General features: G+C 38.2%; 1 protein-coding gene across 4 annotated transcripts; it reads right to left on the bottom strand.

Moving 5' to 3' along the window:
- Positions 1–6378: 6378 nt before the first annotated feature.
- Positions 6379–16339, bottom strand: LOC113067267 (E3 ubiquitin-protein ligase AMFR-like). Of its 4 annotated transcripts, XM_026239614.1 has the most exons (14): positions 16312–16330; positions 15489–15730; positions 15308–15400; positions 13867–14031; positions 12944–13096; positions 12818–12858; positions 12597–12729; positions 11604–11737; positions 11021–11131; positions 10759–10949; positions 10329–10432; positions 10112–10246; positions 9803–9993; positions 6379–8174 (listed from the first exon to the last, which is right to left on the bottom strand). In XM_026239614.1, exons 2-14 carry the CDS (start codon positions 15705–15707, stop codon positions 7997–7999), a joined length of 1848 nt encoding a protein of 615 aa, XP_026095399.1. In that variant the 5' UTR covers positions 15708–15730; positions 16312–16330; the 3' UTR covers positions 6379–7996. The 4 variants fall into 4 exon arrangements, with proteins under 4 accessions (XP_026095399.1, XP_026095398.1, XP_026095401.1 ...); XM_026239613.1 differs by having other exon boundaries at positions 15489–16339; XM_026239616.1 differs by having other exon boundaries at positions 9803–9984; positions 15489–16339.
- Between the last annotated feature and the right edge of the window lie 32 nt (positions 16340–16371).

The raw sequence follows: 16371 nt of genomic DNA, 5'->3' as shown, positions 1-16371 counted from the left end.
GAATCAGCTTAGGATAAAGTTAATCATGCATATAATTGGGTTTTGACTCTTGTGTCTGCAGGGGCCTGACCTGTCGGTATCAGGATGAGCAGCCCATCACCTGAGTGATTAACACATGTAAATGAACACAGCCTGTAATTATAAGCCACGTTTACCTCCTCTCGAAATGATGAGTTTGGACTGTCTGCGGATAGATATAACTCATGGACACATATCGAACCAGAGTTTGAAGAAGAAGAGAGATTAATTTAGGGTTGCCAGAGCATACCCTCGGCAGGAGAGAGAGCCCACGCTAGTGGAACAAATAAAATGTACAAAACAATGTGGGAAACGGCTGGAAAATGTCAAGGCCAAGTATCTCTGAGGAAGAGAAATCAATATAGCATGTGCTTTTTGGACAAGGCCACTCCGTCGCGACTTTCATATTCGAACACAGGCCTCACAAACAGTTTAATTATGAATCACAAGCTTGAGCCATACAGGACCATGACAGGTTCAGGCACCCTACTGCATAATTTAAGACCCCAACGATAGATGGTGAGAGCCTCCAATCCATGAATTCAGGGCATCAGGTGTAGTAAGGGAAAATGTCCTCTTCTTTCCCAGGGAACAATTACTGGTGGTTTGGGTTTACTAGTTTATCTAGTTTTATCATTTCTTGAGTTTGATATTTTTTCCCTGCGATGTCTTCAAGGTGATGACAACCTCTCAATAAAGCTTTGAGGGTACTTAAAACATGCTGTGCTCAACTGACAGTCTGCATGGTGTCAAAATCCCTCTGAGATCAAGAAAAGGCATGACACAACAAAGCAGTTTATAAATTTGGACACTTTTGAATTAAATATGCACCAGACTATAAACTTGATTTAAGCATTCTGCAACACAAAAACCTATGCAAAACTTTTATCCCAAAAAGAAGGTGGTCATAATGTGGTTACAAACCAAGACAGAATTCTTGAATACATACAATAAGAGCCTTCATCTTGTAGTAATTGCCAACAGCATTGCAACAGCCTTTATGAGATGCTAATCCAGCCACCCTCTTGTCAGGAACAGAGCTTGAGGAGCGGCAAAAGCAGTTTGTTGTCCTGTTCCCGTCTGGCAAGCTTGACATTTTCCCCTTCTGCTTTTGTCCCAAGCACTCTCGGAGGGCCTGATTCCCCTGGCCCTCCTCGAGGCGTGTATTAAGTATGAGTCTTTCTAGGCACTCTCGGATAATCTCATCAGAGAGTGGGATGCTGGGGGTGTATGTAAATCCACATCTGTTATGTCCTCTGCAGGGAGAGAAAGCCGCTGGAAGCTCATTGAACCTGGTCTTCCAGCCCACTTCCATACAGCGAGTGGAGACCATGACCTCAGTTTAGATGCAAACAGAAGTGTGCATGCTGCACCTGTCTCTTAAGACAGTACACATTAGAGAACTCCTGATGGGTAACATATTGAAAATCTCTAGCAAAGATCACCTTGTCTTTTATATATAGTCTTTATTTGTCATTCAAAAAGGAGAATCCGGAAGAGCTGTGCTAGTTTCCCATTTTCACACCAATCTCACCACAGGCGGATTCTATGAAAAAATTAAGGAGTCTTCTGTTTATGCCCTTTTGACTTTGTCATTTTCTTTCGTCACTTTGGCTCAATGCCGATTCAATGTTTTCAGTCAGCTTAAACACAACAGAGAGGGGTCTGACTAGCCTCAACAATCTGGAACAAACCCGAAAAAAAAAAAAAACTAATTCAACGGAAGCTCAACGATTGCCTGACACTGTCGAATCAGTGTCAGATACTCCTTTGTGTTTTGTTTTCGCAATAATTTAAACAATAAATTCTCTATGAACTTTTTTCTTTCTTGTTGACTATCCTGTTGTGGGTTGAAAAAACGTTTTAATTTGAATAATTTTAATAAATAAAGTCTTACCGCACTTTTATATTTCGTATTCTTTAATTGCTCATACTGTTTCAGCCAATGGAGCTTATTTGTGCCTTCAGTTACAATATTAAGAAGATATAAGCACTAGTGCAACTAACGTTTTCCATTTCTGACTTTCACACAAGAAGCCTGTCTTTCACATTCACATCACTTTGATTTAAAGAATTCCACTCTTAGTAAATGGCTGTCATTAGTGTTCGGCAAACTTTCTTTCTCATTTCAGAAAGAAGTGGCAGAAAGACTACCTCTCCTTTGACTTCATTCTTTCCTCAAACATGAAATAATGATTTTCTGCCAGTCTAATTACAGAGGCAACATCTGATCTGTGCTGCATCCGAGGGGGATTAACTCCAGCACGGGCATTAGAGCTCATTACCAGCTTGAGTGCAGAAATATTACATCTTGTAATTGGATGGAGAGATTTATATACTGATCAGAAGGGGGTTCTCTAATAATATTGTGATTAGAGGCTTAGTTTGGACTGGGGGGTTATCAGTCAGAGCAGGAGATTTTAATGGGATGGGAAACGAGGATTTTATTAAACTCTGACCCATAGTGAAGATGCTCACCTCCAGTCCAAGGAAAAAATAGATAATCGACCAAGTTTACCCAAATTGAATTGAGTTTAATTGAACAAGCTAGCTCACGTCTATTCATGATGATGTAATTCCAATTAATTGGTCCAGTTCCTTTCTCAAAAATTCAAGTTAAAGTAAAACATTCACAGTTACCAGTTAAGCAATCTATGCCATTTTGCTAACTTCTACTATTTCACTAAATTCAACGAAATTTCCTCTATCCAAAACCCCTTCTCTAGTTCTCTGATTGGCTAAAAATGCTTGGTCTGCTCTCCTGACTCTTTACTTAGTGGTTTAAAGAGCCTGAAATAAGTGATTTCTCAGGACATCTTTTCAGCGATAATTTTTTAGTCAGATTTTCCAAAAAAAAGTGATCAACTAATCACTTTGACATGAACATTTCTCCTAATTTACATATGTTAGTCCAATCCTGGATAATCTTTCTTTCAATGAAACACAAAATAAGCACTTTAAAAGTAGGAATATTTTAAAAGTGTCTATTTTTAATTTGTGTTCATACAACTTTCACTCAGCAGTAGTGTTTCCTCATTTCTTTAATTTTCCATGCTCCAGCCTTGATTGACAATCTCAAAAATAAAAGACTCATCTGCAAGACGGTGAGACCATAGCCTTGTTGTCTTTCACACCGCTCTCTGAAGATGAGAATTATTAATACAAACATAAATACTGATATGAATCATTATGACCTTGTAGGCCTTTCATACACTTTTGTTATATGGAAAAGAGATGCCCAGACATCATGTTTCAAATTAGAAAGAAAATAATACTGGGTTGGAACAACATAAATAAATGATGACATTTCATTTATGGGTGCACAAGCCATTTTTTTTTTTTTTTTGTCTACACCCCCCACCCCCTCTTTTCTTTCGTTTAACAAATTGAGGCCTTTATAACGTCAATCATTTCTGAACTCTGATGTATGCTTGCTCTAAATTATGTTAACTTACTTCTAAAATTTTTAAAACATACAGAGAAAAAAGCAGCCTCTCAAAGTTATGCTCAAAAGAAGGTTAAACTGAGGTAATGGAAGCATTCAAAGTTGCGAGCTAGTACTTCAGATGGCGCGAAATCAAAGTTGCTATTGATTCTCGTCTCATCCGCGCTGCGCGGGAAAAGCGACAGAATAGCCGCGAAAATCACAGAGAAAACCTGACGTGATTTAGAGACGGCTCTCGCTAGTCCCCGTGAGAAGCACTGAAGAGACACATCAAACCTGCTTGAAGAGCAGCCGCCGAGCTGAGAGGGTGACAGCAGAGCCGCTATTGATTTCTGCCGGTGTAAAAGCACTCAGGGGAAACATTTCAACCCGCCAACGGGCTCAAACGTCTCCAAGCGTTGTGACAGATGCGTCTGACGTCATAAAAACATAATTTTTTCAGTAGAGCTGTCTGATCTAAAAATCACGACAGTAGAATTAAATAGAGTTAAGTAGAAAAGTGTACTGTTTATATTCTGTTTTAATATGAACACATTTCCACTCAATTAAAAATAGCCCTACTGATTGGGATTTGGAGAGTGGAGCAAGATGATTTAAAGATTAAACATACTTCAGTGAATATTTTTAAGGAAAGGTTTATTCTTTTTTTTTCTTTTTTTTTTTTTTTTTTTTACCTGACATTAAACAGTGTATTTTCATTTAAACAGTGCAAACAGAGTACAATAAATAAATAAATAAGTAAAAGCTCTTAACGCTTAAAAAATAAAAAGAGTTTTGGCCAATACATTTAATCAAGTGTCTTTTTAATCTAAAACACGTTCATCCTAGTAGCTTTATGCCCATCTGAAGATTCCAAAATGGTTCTGATTTAGTTCTCAGTTATAAATGTCAGATCACAGATGGATCTGTGGCGCCCACTAGTGCCAAGCAACACACATAGCGCTTAAAAACAAACAAACAAATAAATAAAACAAAACAACAAATTTAATTAATTGCCACGAATAATGATGTACATAGTAAAGTGGCATAGTATAGTAGTAGTAGTAGTAGCAAATAATAATAATAATAATAATAATAATAATAATAATAATAATAATAATAATAATAATAAATAATAATAATAATAATATCAGGACTCTCCTGTGAAAGAGATTTTAATCTCAGAGAGATTTTCCTGGTTAAATAAACGTCAAATAAATAAATAAATAAAGGTTGGTTTTCCACATTCTTCAAAATTCTTATTTTATGTTTAGCAGAAAAAATAAATAAAATAAGTGCATATATGGGAAAACTTTAGGGTAGTAAGTGAATGATGTAATGATGACATTTATTTGTTAATTTTGTGTGTACTTTGGACCAGTATCTTATTTTAATTTAACTTTTAGTTATATTTTTATAAATTATAGAATTATATATAAAAATATATTAATCATTATCTATATTTAAATTACATTTACATTTAGTCATTCAGCAGACGCTTTTATCCAAAGCAACTTACAAATGAGGACAATGGAAGCAATCAAACTAACAAAAGGACAATAATATGTAAGTTCTGTGAAAAGTCACAGCTAGGTAGCAGGTTTTTTTATAATAAAACAAAGATAGCATAGAAACAAAGAGAGAACGCTAGTGTTACTCTTTTAAAGAAAACAAGTAGTAAGACTTTACATAAAATAGAGTTTAAGTGTTAGAGTCTTTTATTATCTCTTTTTTAAGAATACAATTATAATAAGGAGTGCTAGAGTTAGGCAAGGCTTCTAGCTGTTTTTGAATGAGTTATGGTTAATGTGCCTAACTTGATGGTGAAATTGTGATAAAACGATGGGTTTGCTGGAATCACAAGCAGTTCTGTCTTGGCAAGGTTGAGTTGAAGGTGATCATCCAGCAAGAAATGCCTGTTAGACAAGCTGAGATGTGAGCAGCTATCGTCAGATCATCAGGATGGAATGAGAGGTAGAGTTGAGTGTCATCAGCATAGCAGTGGTATGAAAAGCCATGTTTCTGAATGACAGAACCTAATGATGCCATGTAGACAGAGAAGAGAAGTGGTCCAAGAACTGAGCCCTGAGGCACCCCAGTAGTTAGATGTTGCGACTTGGACACCTCAGCCCCTCCAATATACCTTGAAGGGCCCGTCTGAGAGATAAGACTCAGGCTCCTGAGATTCCCTTTGCCAATATAGTTGACAACTGGTTAACGTGTCAAAAGCAGCAGACAGATATATAATATAATTATGTATCTAAAACATTTCATGTTGTTGAAAAAGTATATTTTCTTATGCTCACCAATGCTGTATTTAAAATAAATAAATAGAAATTAAAAAAAAATATTAGTATAAGACTGTTTTGGAATGTTACTGCAGTTTAAAATACATGTTTTACTATTATCAAATAAATAATAGTAAAAAAAAAAAAAACAATTATATTTACTTTAAAATGTACTTTATTGTAAAGTAAATTGGTTTTGTATGACTTAAAAATAAAGGCTGAATTAAAATGGTGTACTTTGTTCTTCAGACTTTAATCATGCAAAATCAGAATATTGTATTTCAGAGTTGCCATCTGTAATATTTTTTACATGTTCTTTGTGCTTTCATTCATACTCAACAGAAAACACACTGGAAAATATGGTTAAAAGCTTCTAAAGCATTTTAGCATTTTTTTTTTATTTTGTACAGGGTCTTTTCATGTGTATTTTACAATCTTTATTACAAAAATATTTACACAAAATCAAAGTATTATCGATCCACTGTAATTTGAGGCACAAATGAATGAACTGTGTACATAAAGCAATCCAACACTTCCCTCTAGTTTCCAGCAAACAGCATGACCACCAACCAAATTATGCATTATTATCAGAATCATTCCTGTTGATTTCATTAATAAATGTTTTTTTTTTATTTTATTTTTCTAAGAAATACTGCTGAAAGGTGCATCTGTGCAACCAAAACAGACATATTCTACATGGACCTGCAGTCATTACAATCACAATAACCAGCTTCATTAAAGTAAATCACAAGGAGAGTCTTTGGGAAAGTTGATCAGGAAAACAGATATGAAAACAGTCATCCACATGAAAGGTAAAAAAAAAAAAAAAAAAAGTCCATGTATTACGCAAAAAATAATTTATAGAATAGATTCACAGTGTAAAACATCAGAGACAATTCTGAAGATGTACTTTTTTTATTTTGAGGTCGACAAACAGGCTATAAAGCCAAATAAATTCTTGATTTAATAATCTGGTTGTTTTGTTTTTTTTTTAACAGAAGGCAAATGCAAATTAAAAGTCACGTGCTATTACTTGAAAAGCTTGTTCACTTCAAACTCAACATGCAACATTCTGAATTGTTTGCAGCGTCCATAAATTATCCTGTGAAAATGTATGTCATGTGCCAGAAAAAAACAAGCATTTTTAGGCATTAATACATTAGTACGCTGAGAAATAAAGGTCAATTCAAATACAAACACAATAGAAACACAATAAAACCCTGACAACAAAAAGCTACAAAACTGACCTATTAACCATAATTGTGTTTAAATAACCCAAAAAAGGACTTTAGTAGGGGTAAATGCTTCATTTAATTTGAACCGAATTAAAACGTTTTATGAAAATTAAAATAGGACAACGTTAAAAATCTACGCTGACTAAGGACCATATGCTTCTCTTTGACTGCACATAACAGAGAGGAAAGGAAACATTTCCTCACTATATAACCACCAGTACAAGTTCAGAATGAAAGAAATGAAAAATAAAGCATGGCTGTTTTAGATGACGACACAGAAACAAGATCGTGTGACTAAGTTAACACCTTCTATGATGCACAGAGCAATTTGTTGTCACAACAATGAGAGGACAGACAATAGGATCTATGCCACTTTGCTTTTTAACGGTCTTCAGAGACTCTAATCCTGGGATGGCATTGTCAGCACATGAGTTTGTATGCTCAGACACACAAGATTGTCTCTTTTGGAGCACATGAGTCAACCAAACTCACTTAAAGGGACATTCAAATGCTAAACAGCAGCGAAATTGTAAAGATATATTTGCTGGCAAAAGATAGAAACTGAATTCGAGCATGTTGGTTGTTTCTAAAGCTCTAGATTCGAACTGTTAGTAATCAACATAATATTGTTAAAATTGCCAGATTCGTACAAAGACATTTAAAAAATGATGCATTCCAAAAGTGAAAAGAAATTCAAACTCAGGAACCCAAACGTTTTTCTTTTCATTTTGTTTTTAACGCATATTAGCAGCTGTCCAAACCATGCTCTTGTTTAGGTACTAACATTTAAAAAATGATTCTGTCTATAGAAGAAACATGAATTAAAGATGCATGTGTCTTTTTCTTTAATTTGATACTTGCCAAAAATTCACTGGTGCGGCAATGATGACATATACTATTTCAATGGACAATGAACTGAAATGTTTGATGGGTACATAGACGGTTGCATCTAGCACAAATGTGCACTGATCAGACAAACATTGTATGACAGCATGGCCGTACCACAGGCATCATCCATGTTTTTGCTCGATTCAAAATGGGGGAGGCTCGTTCCTCTGCATGCGTCTCTCGGCTGCAGCCGCCATTCTTCTCCGTCTCAAGGTCAGTGAATCTGAGTCTTCGTCCTCCATGGAGGGCATGGCATCGTCATTATCAGCAGCAGGAGCAGAAAACACATCTCCTTCATCAGTTTTTTTGTGTAGATAACGTCTAACAAAGAGAGAACAGAGTGTCATACTAAAAATTAACTGGACCTAAAACAAAGCCTTGGGGCACTTTTCACTATGTCCGAAAAATGACACACCAGAAGTCATATATTTCCAACAGAGAGCAGTTCCAGTGGACCATATGGAGATTTTTCAGACCCGATGTGTGCTTTGTTTGTGTTAAAATATTTGAACTTTTGCAACTACAACATATGTGACCACCCAACGCAATGTGACAATCTAATCAAGATTATGGTATTTTCTAGGGGTGCAATGTTTCAAATTACTCATGGTTTGGTTTGTATCACGGTTTCGGTACGGTTCAGCATGTGCTATGTATAGGGACAAAAGGACTATATTGTCAAATAAAACTAAAGCAAATAAGAACATATAATCTAACTACAAGCAACACCACAAACACAAACTTTTTCTGAAACAATAATTATTAAAAAATGTCTTCATTAGCCCTAGAAAATCTGCTATGATTTCTCTCAAACGTATTTGTGGACATATTCATACATAGATTCAGCCATGGTAAACAAACCGAAGTTAAAAGCTATAGCATAATCAATTTGAGAGTTCTGTGCAACTGCCAATAGGGGGCGACATGCAACAGTCATATGCAAATGACAGTGATGGAGAAAATATGCAGGGCTCGCTTCAACATGGGATTAATCAATGCATTTTGATGAACTTTTATCATAGTTTTTAGTTGTATGGAAACGAGTGGTTAACAGTCAATCCGTTCTTTTTCATCAGTAGTATTATTCATGATTTGTATTTTGTGAACGAGAGTTTCTCTTTTGAGATGTTATAAGATGTTAAAAGCTATGTTATAAGGCTTCCGGTGCTTTTTCACTTTCAAATTCGGAATAACGTTTCACAAGAAAAGATAATTGTCTGCTTTGCTTACATAAATCTACACACCTTTCACTTTTTAAGACAAACAAAAGATGGACTATTTGTTAGTCTTAATAAAAAGAAGGCACAACAATAAAAACAGTAATATAAAAAGACAAAACTTACAAAATGTTAATTAGCAAAAATGAAAAAGATGAGGCGTGGCATACACCACAGGCTGTATTATATACCGACTAATATATATTACGGAACATTTACCAAACTATAAGGAATAAAAAATTAAAAAGTGAGGTAAATGACAAAGATAAGCTTTAAAAAATACAAATACAAAATAAAATCAAAAAGTTAAACTAACTTGCTGTCAGTGTCAGTGCTTGCATGTTTTTTTTTTGCCACAAGAATACCAACATGTTCACCTTTTCTGGTTCAAGAAGAAGTCTTTTACTTTAGCTTGAAAACCATCCATCGTTTCCGTAATATTCGGTCAATTTGATGCGTCAGATATCAATACTTGAAGTATAAACTAGGCTCTACACTCCAAACGCTTTTGTTGTTTAAGGTTTCTTATGAAAACAGACACTGACTGGATGCGCCTTTAACAAAATTGCATTAATTTTAAATATAATTAAATGTAAATTTTACAGTCGCACCTTTAAAAAAAAAAAAAAATGGTTGAAAAATGCGTTTATTTGGTCGCAGTCTGGAGCCCTGAGATGACTTAACTGTTTGTAAATCAGTGTAAGCTTGTTAAGAAGTTAAAGGGAGATTCACCTGCGTGCTCTCTGGAGCAGCTCCTCCTTCCTCTGCATTAGCATCCTCTGTCTCTCATCTGCAGACTTGGAAAAGCGGCTCCCCCGCACCTCAAAGTCTTCCACCTCGGGGGCAGCGACCTCTGAACTGCTGCTGGCACCCGCTGAGTCTTCAGGAGAAGTGTTTATCTGTATGGGTGTGCGCTCCACAGTCTAGAGGAGAGAAACATGCTTTCAAATCAGCAGGGTTTTGTTGTTTTCAATGCAAACAACATATGATTCCTGCAGCTATCAAACACCGTCCGTGTAGAGGTGTTACTGTTAACCTCACCTGTGTTGGGAAAGGCACCTGGATCCTGCCCTCCAGGATGTTATCGGTGGTGACCTCAACGGAGCGAGTGAGCTGTAAATCCTGCAGGACCAGATGATAAGGGACCTGTGGGAACATCTCCTGGATCTGATGGGCCTGTGAAATAAACCCGAGGAAAGCCAGGTTTATATCGTGTGGAGAACAGATGAGGCTGTTTGTAACACGCAGGAGGACTCACCATGGCATTGAGCTGCGAGTTGTTGGCCTGTGCGATCCCAAGGATGCTGGTGGTGTGCATGACCTCCACAGAGAAGCTCGGCAGCCAACTGGCAATGCGTGACCCTGAGCGTGAACCAGTGGAGATTAACACCTCATACGATGCTTTAATTACCGTAAGCCAGTTTGTTTCACAGGTTATTGAAAACATGAATAATATATTTGGAAAACCCAAATAAATCAGTGTTATATTTTCATATTGATTTACTTTATTCTGTTATTGTATTACAGTTTTAAAAATTAGTTTTTCCTTATTTGAAAATTGATCTCGGACTGATCTCACTGCATCAATACGTGTGTGTGTGTGTGTGTCCACTTTGTATGGGTTAAAAGCAGACTAACTTTCAATGAATGGTCTGTATTTGGCATGAATGTGTAAAGAGACGCCTCACCATCGAAGTGGAAGAAGTGGTTGTGCTGGTTGAGGTGCGGCCGGGCCTCTGTTCCCGGTCCGGCGGTCATGTTATCATCCAGCGGCGCCCTCTGACCCTCGTCTCTCGCTCTCACGCCTTCATTGATGTTCAGAGACATACGGCACGTGGGACAGGAAGTGTCCTGCTCCAGCCAGGAGCGCAGACAGGAACTGGACATAAACGATATGGTCAGACTAACGTTTGAAGCCTAGAGTGCTGATGATAACGGGTTATAGCTCACTTGTGGAAAAGATGTCCACAGGGCAGCCTGCGTGCTGTAGTCATTGAATCCCAGCAGATGGCACAGTCATCGTTATTAGCCAGCAGCTCGTCAGGCGTCGCCACAGCAAACCTGCACAAGGAGAGGAGTTCATGTCAACACACACCGTCTGCTTATCATCAGCCACGTCTGATTCATAACACACTGGAATATATCATACACATGAAGCTGGTTCACAACTCCCAACGACTTCTGCATTGTGCAAATTAATTATTTTCATGACAATTAAGTCTCTAACATTTAATTTAATTGAGAATTTGGGGTGCGGGGAGCAAATAATTTAGCAATTCAGATAATCTATTGGTATGACGGGTAAAATTTTCTATAATTTCCAATTGTGCAAGGAAACACGTCCTGGAGAGTTAGCCTTATTAGCTATAACAATGTGACTGTAGTCGTATAGCAGCTTTATATCAACGGTAAGATCTCTTTTCAAAGGCGATATCTTGTGCACACATCGGGTTACTAGCCACAAACGTAACCCATTATGCCACAGGTTATGTCCTTCAGCATCTCTACTTCACAGTTGCATTCGGCTCCTCACCTGGCCTCCATATTGTCAATAACACGCAAGTAGTTTTTATGGCGGCGAATTCGTCTCTGCACCTCGTGGAAGAGATAGCGCAGCTGCATAAAGATCACAAGACTAGCCATGGACAACCAGATGTTCCCGAAGAGCTGCAAAGGGAGGGAGAAACAAGAATACACGATCATAAAGGTACTGTGAACTCTTCAAAATCCTAAGATGAAACACAGATGTGAGAAGAGAGATCATGTAGGCCACTGGCACTGAGGATGTCTGCGACTGACGGGTCAAATTAACTGTAAACAGCTTCTGACGGATCAGTGAACATTGTGTCAGTCTCGGGACTCCACACCAGAAGCGACTTGTGCGAATAAATCGTGCTATTCACGCAAAGTTGGACGATTGAGTTTATTTGCTTTATTCGCGCGTGAAATTCACTTCACAACAGATGTGAATTCGCGTCATGGGATGGGCTTCTGCCGGTTGAGTTCATGCAGCAATGTGATTTCAACCACCATTTATTCGGAAACTCAAATCTGTGGTTTATTTATAAAGACAGCGCCTATTTAAAAGTGTTTCGCGCTGATTTCGGAGGCGGTCAGCTCCACGCGATCAGTGGGAGCTCAGTGCTCATGTATCCGTTTGCTATGTCGTAATCACGACGCTACTAGAGCAAGCTCATGATTGGGTAACGCGGTGCGAAATTTCACCAAAGATAAGATTTTTCAACTTGCGCGTTTCATGCTTCAAAACGCCTGAAAAGCTCAATTCGGTCCGCGTCTATCGTGCAAATAGTGTCTTTCGCGCTGCCTCATTTGCGTGAAACGAGCCGCAGGATGTCTATTTGTGTCTTTGTATTAACTTAACATAAATCACTCGTGCTTAATGCATCATTAGCTTCTGGTGTGAACGCACCATTATAAGAGTCCAATGAGTCCCATCAGCCCAGATCCATCAATCACTTATTCCTGTAAGTAACTCTGTATGTCCAGACTTGAGTTTGTTTCTCACCAGCATGTGGATGTGATGCATCAGGTCCAGGCAGAGGAGGGTTAACTCCATGGTGAAGTCTGTGTAGTAGATATACGAGCTCTTGTTCTCCCAGGTCCCCTCATGGTTCAGGTCCCACAAGTGAATGGAGTACCTGTAAACAACAGATCGAAACCTTCAGGTTCACGCTTCTGCTCCCTCACCATGAACGAATCTGAGTGTATTCTGGGCCGAGCACACACCGTATGATGACGTGTCCTGCGCGCACCGTCACCAGCAAACACTGCAGGACAGGAGACAAGGTTTGGGATCATTCAGCAGGGGCTTGTGATGAGTCCTGCTCACAAAGGTTTGGGAAGTGTTCTTACCTCAGCTGCCATGAAAGCGACAGTGTGCATGCCGTGAAGATGCCCGGCTAGAGCGCAGAGCACTGCCAGACCCCCGCAGCACGCCAAAACAGACCCCAGCAGAGCCAACACTCGCACGTGACTGACCATCGGAGTGGTGGGAGAGAACGAGAGCTGCCAGAGAGAACAACAACACACAGAAACACATGAACGAGGAAGAAAAGGAGGAGGGAGGGGAGGACGTAAATAAGAGTGGAGGAAGGAGAGGAAGCAGGAAAGAAATCAAGACGGAAATTAAAGGAGAAAAATAGATAAAGGAAGAAGGGGGAGGAAGTCAATAAAAAAGGCAAGGAAACAGCGAGGACAGGGGGAAGGAAGTTAGGTAAAACCATGAAGAAATAAGGGCATTAAGATAGAAAACATGAATGAAAGAGGGAAAGAAGTCATCCAGTAACAACAGATTGAGTAAAAGATGGGGGGAAGGAAGTAAAGGAAACATGAATAAAGCAAGGGTGGAATAAATTAAAAGGTAAAGAAGGAAAGAAAGGAAGGAAGAAGAGAAAAGGATATAGGAAAGGAAGAAGTTCGGTCAAATTAAGGAAATTAATGAGACAGTAAATAAGGGGAAACCGTGAAGTAAGAAAGGAAGGGAAAGAAGGTCAATTATCAAATATTCTGAGCTAATAAAACAAATATACATTAATATATCAACCATACTCAGATTTGCCTAAATAAATTGTGCATTTATGATTTTTAAAATGATATTTCTTTTTTTTTTTGTACTGCATTGGCAGTTAAACAAATGGTAATGTTTGTCAAAACAGGAAATGATGTGAAGTAAAAGGCTTCCTGAATGAATTTGTCTAATAGTATTTCTATAAATAACAGCTTGCACTCTTCACGAACACTGGTGTTTATTGATGTGGTGAAGACGTTTGGCTCACGTATTCGAAGCGGTCTTTGCAGAGCTGCACCATCAGATGCAGGAAGATGAGCACGGAGAACCACAGACACCACAGCACCACCTCCTCCACCCGCTGCACGTTCAGCACGCCGAAGATGAAGATGAACTTGTAGAAGACGAAGTTCCAGAACTTATCCTTCACATGCTGTCAGACACAGAAGAGCACAGTGACAGGCAGGTATCATCACAGCTCAAACCATCCATGCAGATCTCACATCTACAGGAAACAAGTCTTTTCTGCTCATCAGGGCTGCACTGATTTGATCAAAGATGCATTAAAAAAATAGTCAAATTGTGAAATATCATTACCATTTTAAATAACTTGTTCAACTGTAATTCATTTCTACGATCCAAACATCATTCCTCCAGTCTTCAGCGTCACATGATCTTCAGAAATCAGTCTAATATGCTGATTTACTGCTCAAGAAACATTTCTGATTATTATCAATGTTGAAAACAGTTGGGGTCACTTGCCATTACATGTTTTAAACAGTAAGGTTCTTAGTCTGAACCTAAAGTAATGTTGACAAACTATATATCATTGTGTAGCTTAAAGACTGTAGTTCTGGTATTTGGTGACTGATTTTTAAGTATTTTACAGAGAAACTGTAATTTATTAATATGTAAGGAAAGTATTCATCAGAGTCAGAGAGTGCGTTTGAAATAGTGATGCATAGATGAAAAAATCAGTAAAAATCTTTATTCACTGTCATGGAGTTTTCAAAAGATAACATCCATTGTATTTTTGAGAAAAAAGAAAAGGTCTAAAAGGTGTTTTGAATACATAGAAAAAACTATAGATTATCCTTTTTTGATGCATTGCGAACTATAACACAAGTTCAGGGTTCTTGTATCATGTCTTTTGTTTTTTGAGGTTGAATTGAAATCAAATACTGCCATACTGACTGCCATTAAATCTGATTGTGATGTCCATGGAAAAACATGTTTCAGGTCACTCAAACCGTTTATGGAAATGAAGGCGCCCTTAAATGTTTACTAATGAGGTTTGATGGTCTTCTAGTGGAAAAGCTTGGTACTATGCCCAAACAAAATCATTTTTTTGAGATATCAACCTCAAATTTGGAACATAACTTATATAAAATATAAATATTAAAATGATTAGATTTTATATTTTCTTAAACTTCCATAACTTTTTTTGTTGTATAATCTTTATAACATTTTTAACATTTAACATTACTTTTACAATAATCTGACAAGTGTCTGCTTTAAAGAGCGACCAACCTTAAGTCTGTGGACCAAAGCATTCAACATTTTTAAGTTGGAAATGTCATTTGTCACATCTATGCTCAAAAAGTGGAACAGACAGTTATATATATCTATATACAGTATATTGTCTTTTCATATCACAGTTGGGTAATTTAAGGTCATTTGCAACAGTTGTGCTCTTCTCCTAGGGTTACCTGTTTCTCGCTGACTCTCAGCGGTCCAAACACGATGCACTGGATCACTTTAGCTATTAACATGAGGATGCAGCACACCGTGTTCACCATCACCTGCGGGAACAGGACAACTTCTATTAGAAAATGAGTCACGGATCCACCCTTGTGGGTTCAGAAAGGACACGACTGGAGCCTCACGTACCCAGATGGAGAGACTATCTGTGATGAGGTACATCAGCACGTGAGTGAGCACACTGTCCGGCCTGATGTCCTCCTCAGGGGCGCGCTGGGGGTCCTCGGACTCTGAGTCTCTGACTGAGCTGTAGGCACTCAGCATGCTCCCGGCCAGCAGAACTGTGCTCAGCACTGTGTATGTCTGTAAACTGGGCCAGGGGAACCTCTCCAGAAACAGCAGAGGCATCCTGGTGGGCTCTCAGGGTCGACCTTATAGAGATAATGGTCCAAACGAAAACAGTTTTGACGCAATCTGCTCTAACGTTACCAATCCCAGTCCAGAATAGAACAGGGTCCTTTTACAGATGACAACAAGTTCTCCACAAACACAATGCAAGCTCCTCTTGAATACAAATAAATATCAAGATCTGTTTCAGAAGAGCTGTGTTTATATAAACAGTCTGTTGTGACGTTATCTAACGCTACGTGTCCTTCTCTGTTTACGTGCACGAGACTCTAAACAAACCCCAAACGACGATATATCGTTATGTATTGTGTTTAAGACACATTACGGAGAATACAGTTCACGTCTTATAATCCGTAAAATAAATGTTTTATTTCCAGAACATATGGCTATTTTTACATTAGCATGACAGCTAACCTGCTTCAGCTACGCAATGATTAAAACACGACACACAGTATCAGAAACTCATCAGACGGTCTTTAACACCGTCCCATCATGCTCGACGATCAGTCAGTCATCTGCTTGGTTTAAATAAAACGGAAATAAATAAAACATCAGGTTTAGATCTGTTTCTCTGGCTGTTTCTGGTACTTTCTGTCCCTCGTACCTGTTTCCGCTGCCTCTGACGTCATCGGGCGAACTTCCGGTGCTTATGTGACAGTAGGCG

The sequence above is a fragment of the Carassius auratus genome, chromosome 50 (genome assembly GCF_003368295.1).
Source record: "Carassius auratus strain Wakin chromosome 50, ASM336829v1, whole genome shotgun sequence".
Lineage (NCBI taxonomy): Eukaryota > Metazoa > Chordata > Actinopteri > Cypriniformes > Cyprinidae > Carassius > Carassius auratus.
This window is presented reverse-complemented; position numbering and strand designations above follow the sequence as displayed.